This window comes from Dichotomopilus funicola (genome assembly GCF_033296635.1).
Source record: "Dichotomopilus funicola strain CBS 141.50 unplaced genomic scaffold C8A04scaffold_49, whole genome shotgun sequence".
Lineage (NCBI taxonomy): Eukaryota > Fungi > Ascomycota > Sordariomycetes > Sordariales > Chaetomiaceae > Dichotomopilus > Dichotomopilus funicola.
This window is the reverse complement of record NW_026944070.1, coordinates 71510-83597: the sequence shown is the minus strand read 5'-3', so window position 1 is coordinate 83597 and position 12088 is coordinate 71510. Positions and strand designations below refer to the sequence as shown.

The 12088-nt window shown below is 56.3% G+C and overlaps 3 protein-coding genes across 3 annotated transcripts; 1 reads left to right on the top strand and 2 right to left on the bottom strand.

Annotated features, from left to right (window-relative positions):
• Positions 1-2538: 2538 nt before the first annotated feature.
• Positions 2539-3162, bottom strand: C8A04DRAFT_13579 (uncharacterized protein; the record flags this gene model as incomplete). The annotated part of the gene is made up of 1 exon (XM_062777770.1): positions 2539-3162. One exon carries the CDS (start codon positions 3160-3162, stop codon positions 2539-2541), a length of 624 nt encoding a protein of 207 aa, XP_062635429.1.
• A 2386-nt stretch (positions 3163-5548) lies between these two features.
• C8A04DRAFT_30314 (uncharacterized protein) lies at positions 5549-7261 on the bottom strand (the record flags this gene model as incomplete). The annotated part of the gene is made up of 3 exons (XM_062781334.1): positions 5549-6477; positions 6547-6721; positions 6791-7261. 3 exons carry the CDS (start codon positions 7259-7261, stop codon positions 5549-5551), a joined length of 1575 nt encoding a protein of 524 aa, XP_062635428.1.
• A 1805-nt stretch (positions 7262-9066) lies between these two features.
• C8A04DRAFT_30313 (triacylglycerol lipase) lies at positions 9067-10469 on the top strand (the record flags this gene model as incomplete). The annotated part of the gene is made up of 4 exons (XM_062781333.1): positions 9067-9127; positions 9236-9367; positions 9596-10343; positions 10409-10469. The coding sequence occupies 4 exons, from the start codon at positions 9067-9069 to the stop codon at positions 10467-10469; spliced, it is 1002 nt and encodes a 333-aa protein (XP_062635427.1).
• Positions 10470-12088: the final 1619 nt, after the last annotated feature.

The following is a 12088-nucleotide window of genomic DNA, read 5'->3' as shown; positions in this document are numbered from 1 at the left end:
CAGAATGAACCAGCTTGACCAGGTGGCAGTTGCAGGGTTGCAGCACCTGCCGTCAGTTTAAGCTCCGAAGTGCCTTGAACTGCAAGGAAGCCCCGCGCCGCACCTTTCCCGAGGGGGAAAGCACGCAGGTGGTGGGGCCGAACCCCCTTTTGGACGAGCGCCCTGGGCGCCCTGACCATATCGGGTCTTCTTGGGCGGGACCTGCCGGGTCGTTGCGTCCACCGAAGGACCTTTGGCAAAATCTCCCGATCACTTCCAAAATTACAGCGTTGTTAAGGGCTCGAAGCCTCAATCTGACGGGCTGTCGTGCTATTACCTTTTGAGGCTTCATTGGGCGCTGGGCTACCATTGATTCAGCGATCGATTCTCGGCGCTTTCTCTGCATCATCTCCTTGTCGGCACTTGTCAGCGGTGGGCATTTTACCCAGTCGGGCATGGACCGGGGGGGCAAACAGTCCAGTCATATCCGCCAAGAAGTCAAGATCAGATAACTTTGTTGGATGGGGATCAAGTGGATCTGTTCTGGGATCAAAGGTCTGAATTTTGGGGGGGGGTCCATGAGGTACGTGATTTTATCGATTTTCTCTTCCTTTTTCTTCCTCCGCTTTCCTCGACTCGGACTTAATATTTCCACTGTTTGGGTGGTTGTGGAGTTTCCGGACCGCAACTCTTCGGCATTCACCCCTCCTGTCCGCCGAGTAACCGGGCAGTCCGCTCGCTTGTGGCGCCTGCGCACTGCAGGCTGCTCGGTAATCCGATTGTCATCGCGAAGCTACCTTACGAACTGGGTATCGACCTGGCAAGCATGAGCGGGTGTACGCCCGAGATCTCCTGTCACCCCGCCGCAGCCGCGCGCCGTTGGGATCTCGGCTCGGGCCCGATATCATCTTCGCACTCGAGCTCGACTCCTATCGGAACGACAATGTAGAAATTTGCGATCGGAAGAGGAAGTTGTCGTCATCAGACACACCAGCGCCGCAAGCCCGTAATGCTACCCACGCGGCGCTTCCTTGGCCCGCCGGGGCGTGCGGTAACATGCAGCTGTCCTGCTGAGCCCCCCAACCCCCAACTCGCTACCTGAGAACGGCGGTTCAAAGGCCTGCCCCATTCGTCCTACGGAGCTGCCCCAACTCTCAGCCGTGGTGCCCAGTTGTTGCAGTGGTGGGCAGCCTCTCGCTGCATGGAAGCACGGACCCTATCATTCTCCTAAGGCGCCATCGCTTTGAGGGGAAGGCCAGGGAGAAAGTACGAAAAGGGAGAACAATGGTTGGGAAGGAAAGCGAGAACAGCCCCAAAAAGAGTCCTCAAAACCGCTACGCGCACCCGGCCGTTTTCTGGACGGCCTATTGCGCGTTGAGCGCTACCCTGTAAAAAGTCTGGCTAACCGGGCCGTTGCAAGTGTCAAGGAGCGACCATGACCAGGAAAGACGAGGAGCAGGATCCGCCAGCTCCAAACTTATTCTGTACGTGGCCGAGAAAAGAAGCCAGTCTTTAGCCCTTCCTATCTTTTTTTAGCACACCTTTCCTTTTGTCCTAGACCAAACCCTTTAGGGTTGCGGAGGAGAGGCTCGTACGATCCGAGCAGCTTCCAGAGCAACACGATCTGGGCTGGAAACCGGGATAAAAGGAGCTGTCTTCCGTCGAAGGAGGGGGGCGATCGAGGGAATCACGGGAGAGATCTATCCGCACGCATCACGCGCACCAAGAGATTAGATCTTGTGGGGGGGGGGGTGTAGTATACGCTAGGCGCCGTTGAAAGTACGAACGACCGAAAAAAAAAAGGCCTTCAAGCTGGTCTGGAGCAAGTCACATCATCAGTCCCTTGTCTAGAGACTCTTGGAACTTCTGCACCCACGGCCGAGTCATGTACCCGCAACTGCCTCTTCGAGACACCGGCCGTTCTTGCGACAGCCCTTGTTATCTCCGGCGACATGGGTTCGGGCGATGGAAAGGGGGGCAGGAATCAGAAAGAACACCTCGGCATCACACAGTTGACGCCTTCGAAACTGTCGCTGGCGATATGGTGCCTTGGGCCATGTTTTTTTATCGCGCGGGGTTCAGCAGGTTATTTGAGGGCGTTATGTTGCCCTCAGTTTCTTTTGCGGGATGCCAGGGGATGCCCAGTGCTTACTCACGACCAGGGGTTGTTTACACAATCACGCCGGCCCACCTCCGACGGCCGGGCCGACAGGACCTTGAAACGATGGAGGAGACTGACTCAATCGATGTGTGATTGTTCAAAAAAGAGGAGAAAGACACTTAGAAAAAAAGCCGGAGCTAAATATGCACGGCACTATTGTTGACCGATTACATAGTATTCAGATATTCCGAGCCAAATCCGACGACGCCTCCACCACTAGTCTTTGTGTTACTACTGCGGCCAGCTCCGCGTCATCATTGCTCAAGTCCTAAGTCCTAAGATGAACGAAGGGAGGAGCAGAGAAGCTACTATGTAGAAGGAAAACAGTGCAGGAAAAATACACGATCTTGCAGTGAGGGGAACTGGCCGATCCTCTGCCCACCCACTCACCAGCCTGCCTACCCACCCTCAACTCGCTCATCCCATCGTCTCATCGCACGCTGTATAGCCGAAAGAGGCAGCTGGCCAAGATAGAGGGCCGCGCCGTAAAAGAAGAAGAACTTTTCCCACGTCCCAAAGACGACAACACTCCCTAGGCCATTGTACCCCCCGTTGAACATCGGCCCATACCCGTCCAACAGCCGCTTACTGTGCAGCATCGCCTCGGTGATGAGCCACACAAACACGGCCAGCGCGACAAACGCAACAGCTGTTTGCGTTTCCCCGGAGGTGAGGGGCCATAGGCCCGCTGCCCCAGGGGCTCCCTCGATATCGTCCTCGCTGTTGGCCCCTTTACCGCTCCCGGGGCCAAACGACGAGGTGGCTCTGGCCCCGAGCTTGGCCACCCACTGCTCCACCGTCTTCCTGAGGCTCTTGACGTCTGCGGCGGTTTTGTCCAGGAGCTGCTTGTCGCCTGCGTACTGGAAATTCTTTTCGTCCACCCAGTCCTCAAGGTCATGGACCCGTTTTGCGATGTCTCCCTCTGGGTCTGGGTTAGCAAAGGAGTTTCCGCCCAGGCCCTCCTCCCGCTCGGCCCCAACGGCAGGATCAACAAATCCGACCTCTTCGCTTGACGACGACATTAACTGACTATGAAGAGAAAACGAGAGCCCCCGGCCACGACCCTGACTGCCCCTCGCGTCTGCGTCCGCGTCTGCGTCGTCTCTAGCACCGGGATCGGGAGGCGCCCCAGAATCCTGTGCCAGCGGCTCTCCCCGTGCTTGTGCATCAAGTTGTTTGTCGACTCCCATCTTGTCCCAGGCCTCCTGAGTGTACACAAACGACGGCTGGCTAACCTCGTTAGGCATCCTCCTGTTTTCGTCCTCCGCATCATCCCCGTCGGAATCCGTATTGTCGTCTGCTTTCTCTGTCTCTGTCTCTCCCCGTGTCTCTGCTGCTCGCCGGCGCTGCTCCATCTCATAGTAATAGGTCTCGATAATCTCGATTTCTTCGGCTGTCGGCGGCCGGCCGCGGATGGCAGCACAGCGCCGGATTTGGTCCAGCGCCATTCTCTCCTCGGGGCTTTGATCAGTGGTATCTTGCTGCTGTTGGGCGGAACTTCCTTCCCCGTAAAAGGGGGTAAATTCGGCTTCGCGGCCGGTGGCTCCGACTTCGTCGGGAATAACAAAAATAGGGGTGGGGGGCCGGTCTGGGCCGTTGTCAGGTGCTGGTCTTGTTCCTGTTCTTGTTCCCCCTCCTTGTATTTCTGCTTCCGCCGCTGGCTTGGGAGGGGTGGTGTCAGGGGTGGTCTCTGTACGTTGATGTCCGTCACCATGAGGTGAGGAGGATTGATGGTGATGTGGTCCAGTCCCTTCTCCTGTCCCATCTACTTGAAGGAGCCCGCTATACTCATCACTATGGTGTCGTCCGCTGTGGTCCCGGGCAGAACCAGTACCGGTATGGGTGTCTAACCGCTCTTCTCTTTGTGTTTCAAAGGAAAATGGGGGCTTGGTGGTCGTCACAGGCGACAACCTTTCGGCATCTTGGTTGCTACTCGATAGCCTTTGCTGTTCCTCGGCCGCCCTGCCTGTGTTTTGATGCCAGCTCGCTTCGCCCTGGCCTCTTGGCGAATTATCATAAGGGCGGTCCGGGCCTCGTGATGTGAGGCGGCTAGAGAAATCTTCGCTACGGTACGCGTTACTATAACCGCCGTCGCCGCCATTGTTGTTGTTGTTGTTGTTGTTGTTATATGCGTTGTTATAACTACTACTGCCATTGTTGTTGTATTTGTTGTCGTTATTGTTATTCTCAAACTCATTCCCCGCCACACCATACGGCGACGGCGTCACCAACCCATCAAGTTCCTGCGCCAGCGAAGTCGGCTCATACTCAAGCGTACTCGCCACCTGCGATGGCATAGGGCTTTCCTGCGAGGCGTAGTCGTCCGTTGGGTAGTATGGATTTGGGGTACGCTCGGGAGACGCATCATAGATGTTCTCGCCGTAAGCGTATCTGCCTGTGTCCTGGGGGCTGAGCGTGGATAAGGGGGTCATCTCGTATGCCGAAGGGGCATTGTACATGGCGCTCGGCGGCGAGATTAGGGTCGGGGCCGGGGTGTTATGAGATCTACGGACGCGGCGTCTCCTCACCATGGTTGATGGATGGTGTCTGATGGCTGTTTGGGTGCTCTAGGGGTTCAGACGGTGGGAGTGGCGGACATGGAGCGAGGAATATTTGCCCGACAACGGTCCCAGTACGGCCACGACTCAGTTGGGCAGATAGATATATATTAGATAGACTTGTCATCTTTGTGGTGCTATAATCGTCCGTTTCGGTACAATGGCACGAGTACTTCTTTGTGTGGCCGTCCTCGGGTTATAATGATCTTGTGGCAAAACTCGATGTTTCCCGGCCTCGCAACCGATACTCCAGGGTCCATGGTCAAAGGTCAAAGAAAACCAGCGCCACATCCGTTGTATCCTTAAAATAGTACATGTGCTGAGACTTTCAAGCTGGATCGTTGCGACACCGCCCTGTGTTTGACTCTACATAGTACAAACCGGCGGAAGGGTATCTGAGCGATCTCGTCGCAGCAGTCATCGGTCTCTTATAGGATTGAGGAGGATTGCCTCTCTCGGTAGCTAGGAGATAGCAACCCTCTATAAAACAAGCTCGGCGGCACTTAATCAAGTTGCGTCTTGTTAATTTGTCATAGCAGAAGTAAATAAAAGCAAGTCCAGCGTAAAATTGTGGTACTACAGGTATCCATCTCCCTTCCCTTGCGCCAATCTATTCAAATCCATCATAGAAACACAATATTTCTCTCACTCTCGGCTTGTCAATAGCCAGGGGTATGTGTCGAAATACAAAACCAAACCTGCAAACCCAAAACGCCAGTATCCCAACCCGACTCCTAACCCATCACTAAGATCAAACTAAGCCAGCCCATCAACGAGTTCATAAGCTAAAACATCCCCCATAATCCCTATAATATCGCTCAAAGCATCATCATAACAACACGTAACAGTCTTACCACAACGCATCCCCATCAACCATCTCATTCTCCGGTCCCGACCCCGACCCCCCCTTCCCCTTTTTCTTCCGACCATATTCCTTCGGCGGCAGAGGTGGAGGCGGCGGAGGCGGCGGCGGAAAAGCAAGAGGCTGATTCTCATAACCCATCCACCTCGCCGAGTCCAACCCCGAACTATCTTGCCCTTGCCCCTGCCCACCTGCGGCCGACAAAAACGGCATATCCTGCGTCGGCGACGCTGCCGCCAAATCATACGGCATTGCCATACTCCTCTGGTGAACCGGTTGATTCCGTGGAGAAGTCAGCGGAGTGGTGTTATTGCTGCTGTACCCCCCCTGAGTGTACCCCTGGCTTTCGTAGAAAGCGCGGGTTCGCGGGGACGGGTGGGCGGGTAGACCCGGTGTCATGCCGCCGCGGGGGGTGAAGCCGGGGCTGAAACGGGGGGTGGAGGCGGATGGGGAGGAGGGGTTATTGTTGTTGTAGGGGAGGTGGTTATGGTTGTGAGTGGGCAGGGAGATGACGCGTTTGTGGTTGTTGAGGCTGCGGGAGCTGCGGTTGCGGCGGTGTCTGCGGAGACGAAGCGGGAGGAGACGGTTGTCGGTGTGGCCGTGGGTTGGGGAGGTTGGTGGAGGTGGGAAGGAGAGGGTGAAGGAGGTGTGGGAGGCGTGATGGGTGGGGGTGTGGGCGTTGCCGTGGTTGGGGGAGTACACGGTGAGCGCGGTCGGGGAGGTGGGTGGCCAGACGGAACCGAAGACGCGGCCGACGGGGTAGATAGTGAAGAAGAGCGCGGCGAGGAGAACGAGAGTGTCGTCGAGGAGGAAGGTCGTCACGGGAGAGCTGGCGAAGGAGCTGGTCAGGCCGTCGGCAAAGACGGCGATGCGGACTGCGGTACGGATGATCAGGAGGAGAGCGACCACCTGGACGCCTGTGGGAGGGGGTAACATGTTAGTTAACTAATAACATGAGGCTATCGGAAGCTGCGGTCAGGGCTTACCGATCATAAAGTACTTGAAACGGCGGGACATGTATAAAAGAGAGTACCGGTCGTCGAGGATATACCGGCGATGGGAGAGTTTGTGTTTGAAGTACCGGTAAATTCCTAAAAAAACTAGGAGGTTGACGGCCTGGATACCCAGACCGGTCAGGAGAATGTAAGTCCCCTGTGATACCTAGCAAGAGGGTGATTCGTTAGAAAAGAAGGGCTTCCGTCTCCCGATGCAAGACCAAACTGAACTGACCTCGGTAGCCGTCCGAGCCGTCGAGGCAAACCCGATGCCCACGGACTGAAAGGCAAGTGTAAAGACATCCAACACAAAGAACAAGATATTCAGATACACCGGCTCCGATACAAGACGAAACTCATCGCCGTATAACACCAGCACGTGCGGTAGAACGAGATTCATAGCCGACCCGATGAGCACAGCACCCCAATGGGTGCCCATCAGACACACCGCCGTGTACGCATGGCTGCTCGGGTCGCGAACGAGAAAAACCTTGCCGACGTGACCGACGACCTCGACAGCGAGTGCGGCTAGCAGAAACAGCGAGTACGCCAGCGTTTTGTATCGGAGCATCGCGTAAATCACCGGTGGGAACAACGCGGCGAAGGCGGCTAGCATGAAGGCGTTCCCGGCAGGCGCACCGCTGGTGAGCAGCGAACCCGACGGCACGGCACATGCCGAGCCGGAGCAGTCGCCCGCTTCCAGCATGATCGTGAGTTATAGCTTTCAAGATGTTGTCCTGGAGTTGGTGTTGATAATGGTGACCCGGAGAAAGTGAGGAAGCAACCGCCTTTACAGGCACGCACACTCTCTCAACTCAAACAGGAGTATGGGCTCGGCATTGGGCGAGTATGGGCTGGCGGGAGATATGATATTGGGTGGAGGTGTCAGAACGGGATGGGGGGAAGGCAGATATCATGGAAATGGTAAGGCTGGCAGATGAGCAAAGAGCCAAACCCGCCTGGCGGAGTGGGTGGTAAATGCTCAAATATGGCCGTGGCCATTCTACACTCGAACGCGGATCATTTCTGCAGTGTGAAGTGGCGGGCCCGACAGTCTGGCACCCCAAATTTGTAGGGCGCTTAAGATGCATGTTTGTTGCAACAGATAACAAGGGGCCGGGGGAGTCGCGAGATGAGGGAGAGAGGAGAGAGGGGGATGGAACTACCCACCCACACTCACACACATACAAACTTCCGCCCGCACAGCCTCGGCCCGCATCTCATCGGCAGGAACCGCGGGGAGCCCGCTTCCCCGGGGGGCGCGAGGCTTGTTCATCCTTCCATCTGCCACTGGGCTGGAGCCAACATCACAAACCCTCAGCTTCCATCTCCCCGCTTGAAACACCTTGTTCCTGGCTCCTGGCGCGATCGAGATGCAGCACGGTAGTCGGCGTGCAGAGAGGCGGGCGCCAAAACGGTCAAGCAAGCCAGCTACGGCGAGTCAGGTTCGCCGCACTGTTTGACTGTCCGCAGCTCTCAGTCTTTGTTTTCCCATTTCCCCTCCAATCCGAGGGTTGCGATCCGGGGCCTGAAACCGCGTCCTTTTTCGCACAGCCCGTCCTGTTGGGGTTGGAGAAAAATCGAGGGGGGGTTCTCTTCAGAAGATAGGGAGCAGGGGAAAACCAACAGCCCGTGGCTGGGCCGGGGCGCCGCTCGATTGGCTCTGTGAGATGCGGGTGATATGTTGTTGGTTGTTGGTTCACATCTTGCCCTGCATCTGGACCTGCTCTGGCCAATAGGGGGGCCGAGAGAACTCGGCTGAGCTCGCATCGGCAAAACAAGGTCCATGCCGGAGACTGCATCAAGCACCGTGCGAGAGATGAAGGGTGGGAGGGGCTCGAGCTCGAAGAGCCGAAGACGGGAGTTGAGGAGCTGAGCAGGTCCTTGTTTCTGGAGATTCCGATGCAAACTGCGTTTTTGTTTTTCCTTCCGAACACATTTTGTACAGTGCCAGGAACGGGAAAAGCTCGACCGTTGAGTTCAAGACTTGGGACGGTCAAATGAAGCAGCGGTCAAGTTAATGCGAGCGACGAGCCGGAACAAAACACGGTCGCGATGGGTGAAGCGTTCATCGCAAGGCTGTGGATACTCTCTCTCTTCTGCATGTTTCCAGGAACAGAAAAGGGCATCTCTCAGCAGCAGGCACGCAGACAAGAGCTGGAAAGTGGTGTCAAGAGCCGCTACAGTGCGAATTTATGAACTTGTAGTGAGAGTGTGACTGTATCCGTGATCGCCCGCGGAATTCGGCTTCGAAGCCAACGTCCCACCCTAATTTGCTTGGCGCGGAACGGAATGAGCGCGACAATATTCCGAACCAAAAAAAATCAAGAAAAAAAAAGAACCCAAGAAACAGATGAAGAAACCCAGGAAATTAAGCCAAAAGAGCACGTAAGAAAGCAAAAAAGGGGATCAGGGTCTATCGTCAATCCTTTGTGGTTCTTCACATCCACCACAAACACCTGCTGAATCTCAGACTTCCCCCCTCTTTTCCTCGACAGCACCAACGGCTCAATGAGGAGGATCTCCGCGGCGGCGGTCTCGACTCCAACATTCGCCGCGTCTGCGTTTACGTGTGCGTCGCCAAGTCTCGATCCCATCGCGGCTGTCCGCGCTTATCGTGCAGAAAAACACACGATTCGCTCGATTCGGTCGAATCACCCGGTATGTCTGACCCGTTCAGATGGCGCTAGCCCCAGACGGCACTTGCGCACCTACACGCCGCTTTGCCGCGAACCTGCACCAGCCGATGCCCGCATCAAAGGTCTGGGCAAAGAGATAGCCGATGAATATGCCCTGTTGCGGGACAGCTACCGTGTGTTGGCCCCCGGCCTTTTCTCTCTCTCTTTCTCGCTGCGACACTGCAGTGGCCCAGCCCCTCCCCAACCAGAGATGCCGGGGGGCCGTTGTGGTGCGGGCGGTGTAAGATTGTTGGTTGCTGATGTTGGTGTTGGTGTTGGTGTTGTTGCTGCTGTTGGCTCAAGCCAAAACATAGACGATGAGGAGCCAGCTAACAACTGACCGCCACGTTGCGTACCGTTAGAAGCCCCCAAATACCCCATCGTGTTAGCCCACGGACTCCTAGGCTTTGCCGAGCTCCGACTGGCCGGCTCCTATCTCCCGAGCATCCGTTATTGGCACGGGATCCAAGAGGCCCTGACCGCCCACCATGCCGAGGTCATCACCACTTCGGTACCCCCCAGCGGCTCCATCGAGACCCGCGCAGCCAAACTCGCCGAGGGCATTGAGGCCCAGGCCCACGGCCGCAGCGTCAACATCGTTGCCCACAGCATGGGTGGTCTTGACGCCCGTTACATGATCTCCCAGCTACGCCCGTCCTCTGTCGACGTCAAGTCCCTCATCACCGTGGCCACCCCACACCACGGCAGCCCCTTTGCTGATTACCTCCTGGACGGCATTGGCCCAGACTACCTACCGCGTCTGTACGAGCTGTGGGAACGTACCACCGGTTGGGAGCCCCGCGCGTTTTCCCAGTTAACGACCAGGTACATGGCCGACGAGTTCAACCGCAAGACTCCGGACGTTGAAGGGGTGCGGTATTTCTCGTATGGCGCTGCGGTGAAGAACAAGCCGCCGCTGCTGAGTCCGTTCCGCCACTCTCATGGCGTCATTGAGCAGCTTGAGGGGCCCAACGATGGGCTGGTCAGCGTTGAGAGCAGCAAGTGGGGGACTTACAAGGGGACGCTCCTGGGTGTGAACCATTTGGACTTGATCAACTGGAGCAACCGGTTAAGATTCACCGTGCAAAAGTGGATGGGCCATCCACCGTCGTAAGTTTGAAGCCAGGGGATTTTGACGATAGATAACCTCGACTTGATTCTAACATGTTCCAAAGGTTCAATGCGGTAGCCTTTTACCTCGACCTTGGCGAGATGCTTGCCAAGGAAGGATTGTAGAGCGCCAAAGCGGAAGGGTGGGCCTTGGGTGAGCCGTGCTGCCTAGGACGTAATATTTACGGCCTTTGATCAACACTCCGAATCGGCCCGGCCCGGGTTCAACTTCCTAATAATGCTCCCGGCCCTCCCCTCGATTACATGCCGTGAGACTCTCCGGATTATCAGGCCCAGGGGTGGAGCCTGGGGCCGATGGATCGGCCCGGTCAACGGAGCGTCGGGAGGAGCTTGTATTACCTCCGGCTCGCGAGTTTTCTCTACTTTGGGGAATGTCTTTGCCCCGCCATGGCCGGCTCCGACAATGTCGACGATGGTAGCGCCGAAACATATTGGCAACATGTCTCTCCTTACGCCGCCCGGCTCAAGCTGAACGCCGGCGTAAGCTCGGCCTGTCCCTCTCACCACCAGCTCGAATTACCCAGTCGTCACCTAAAGGAGAGCCCGAGGGAAATACCGCAACGGCCGGCTTGGCTTTCTTGCCCCGTATCGGTTATTTATACCCCGAAGGGCGAGCTCGCTCAGGTGGGTGTGTACGTAGGTCGGCGGTGCAACAAGCTGCGGAGTGGCCCAAGGTCTCACAACCTCCAAGCGCCCTGCTCTCGCTCACCCTGCGGTACCTGACTGGGCCTGCATCTGCACCTGTCGATCAACTGTACGCATACCACAGACACGTGGTGGCAGCGAAATAGCCTGACGCATGCACCAAAGCGGAAAAGTGTGCAGGATTTTCTCTCGTTCCTGTTCCACGACGTCCAGCCGGCGCCTGCCTTGCGGGGCATCGTCCCATCCAGCCCGGTTCAACGCTTGGTTGGCCCTTGGGTTCCTGCTGTGGCTGTTTTCAGCTATCAAACGGTCTTAGAATCATGACAGTCAGAATCAAGCCATGGCCCATGGGCAATGCGGGTCTTGACGGCTGAGGCTGGATGATATCTCACCCACACACACATCACAGCTATGGATGATGAAGGACTGGTGTTGTGGCCGACGTTGCAAGAGCAATCCTAGTTCGGCGTTCCTCAGCTCCGTGTTGATCCCGGTGATTCGTCCTACACGGGAACCTGCTCACAAATCAACAAAGAGAAAAAGATGCTGTAAATAATTAAGACAGAAGCTGGGATTCACGGTTCTTTCAACGCTCGCCATGGCCCAGGGTATCGGGCCTCATGTTGTATAGGGTAGGCGGAGCCATTGCAGCAAGTAATGTTAAGACACAGGAGAGACAAGGCAAGACAATATGGACTGGGGCGTCGAATCCTCCCCTTCCATCAAAGGGCTGACTTCGATCTTCTCCTCGTCTCCAACACACCACAGGATGCTTCGGCGCCAGACCAAGTCAGCCTGGAATCTTGTGAGCTCTCCAGAGGGGCTTTCATGACACGCTGGCACACTTAGGGTTGTCCTCGACATTCTCCTTCCTTTTTAGACACACGTCGACACCCTACGGGTAGTGTAGATGGGAACCATGTCCATAATACCAACATTCTACCGCCTTTCAAGTGGTCTCGTGAGGCGGAAATTTCACCGAATATGCAACGATCTAGTCCCGGGTCTACCCGGCATATCGCGGGGTTCGAAGCTGGGGCCGGGGTTGCGAAGAGGGGTTCAAAGAGAGGGAGGGGGGG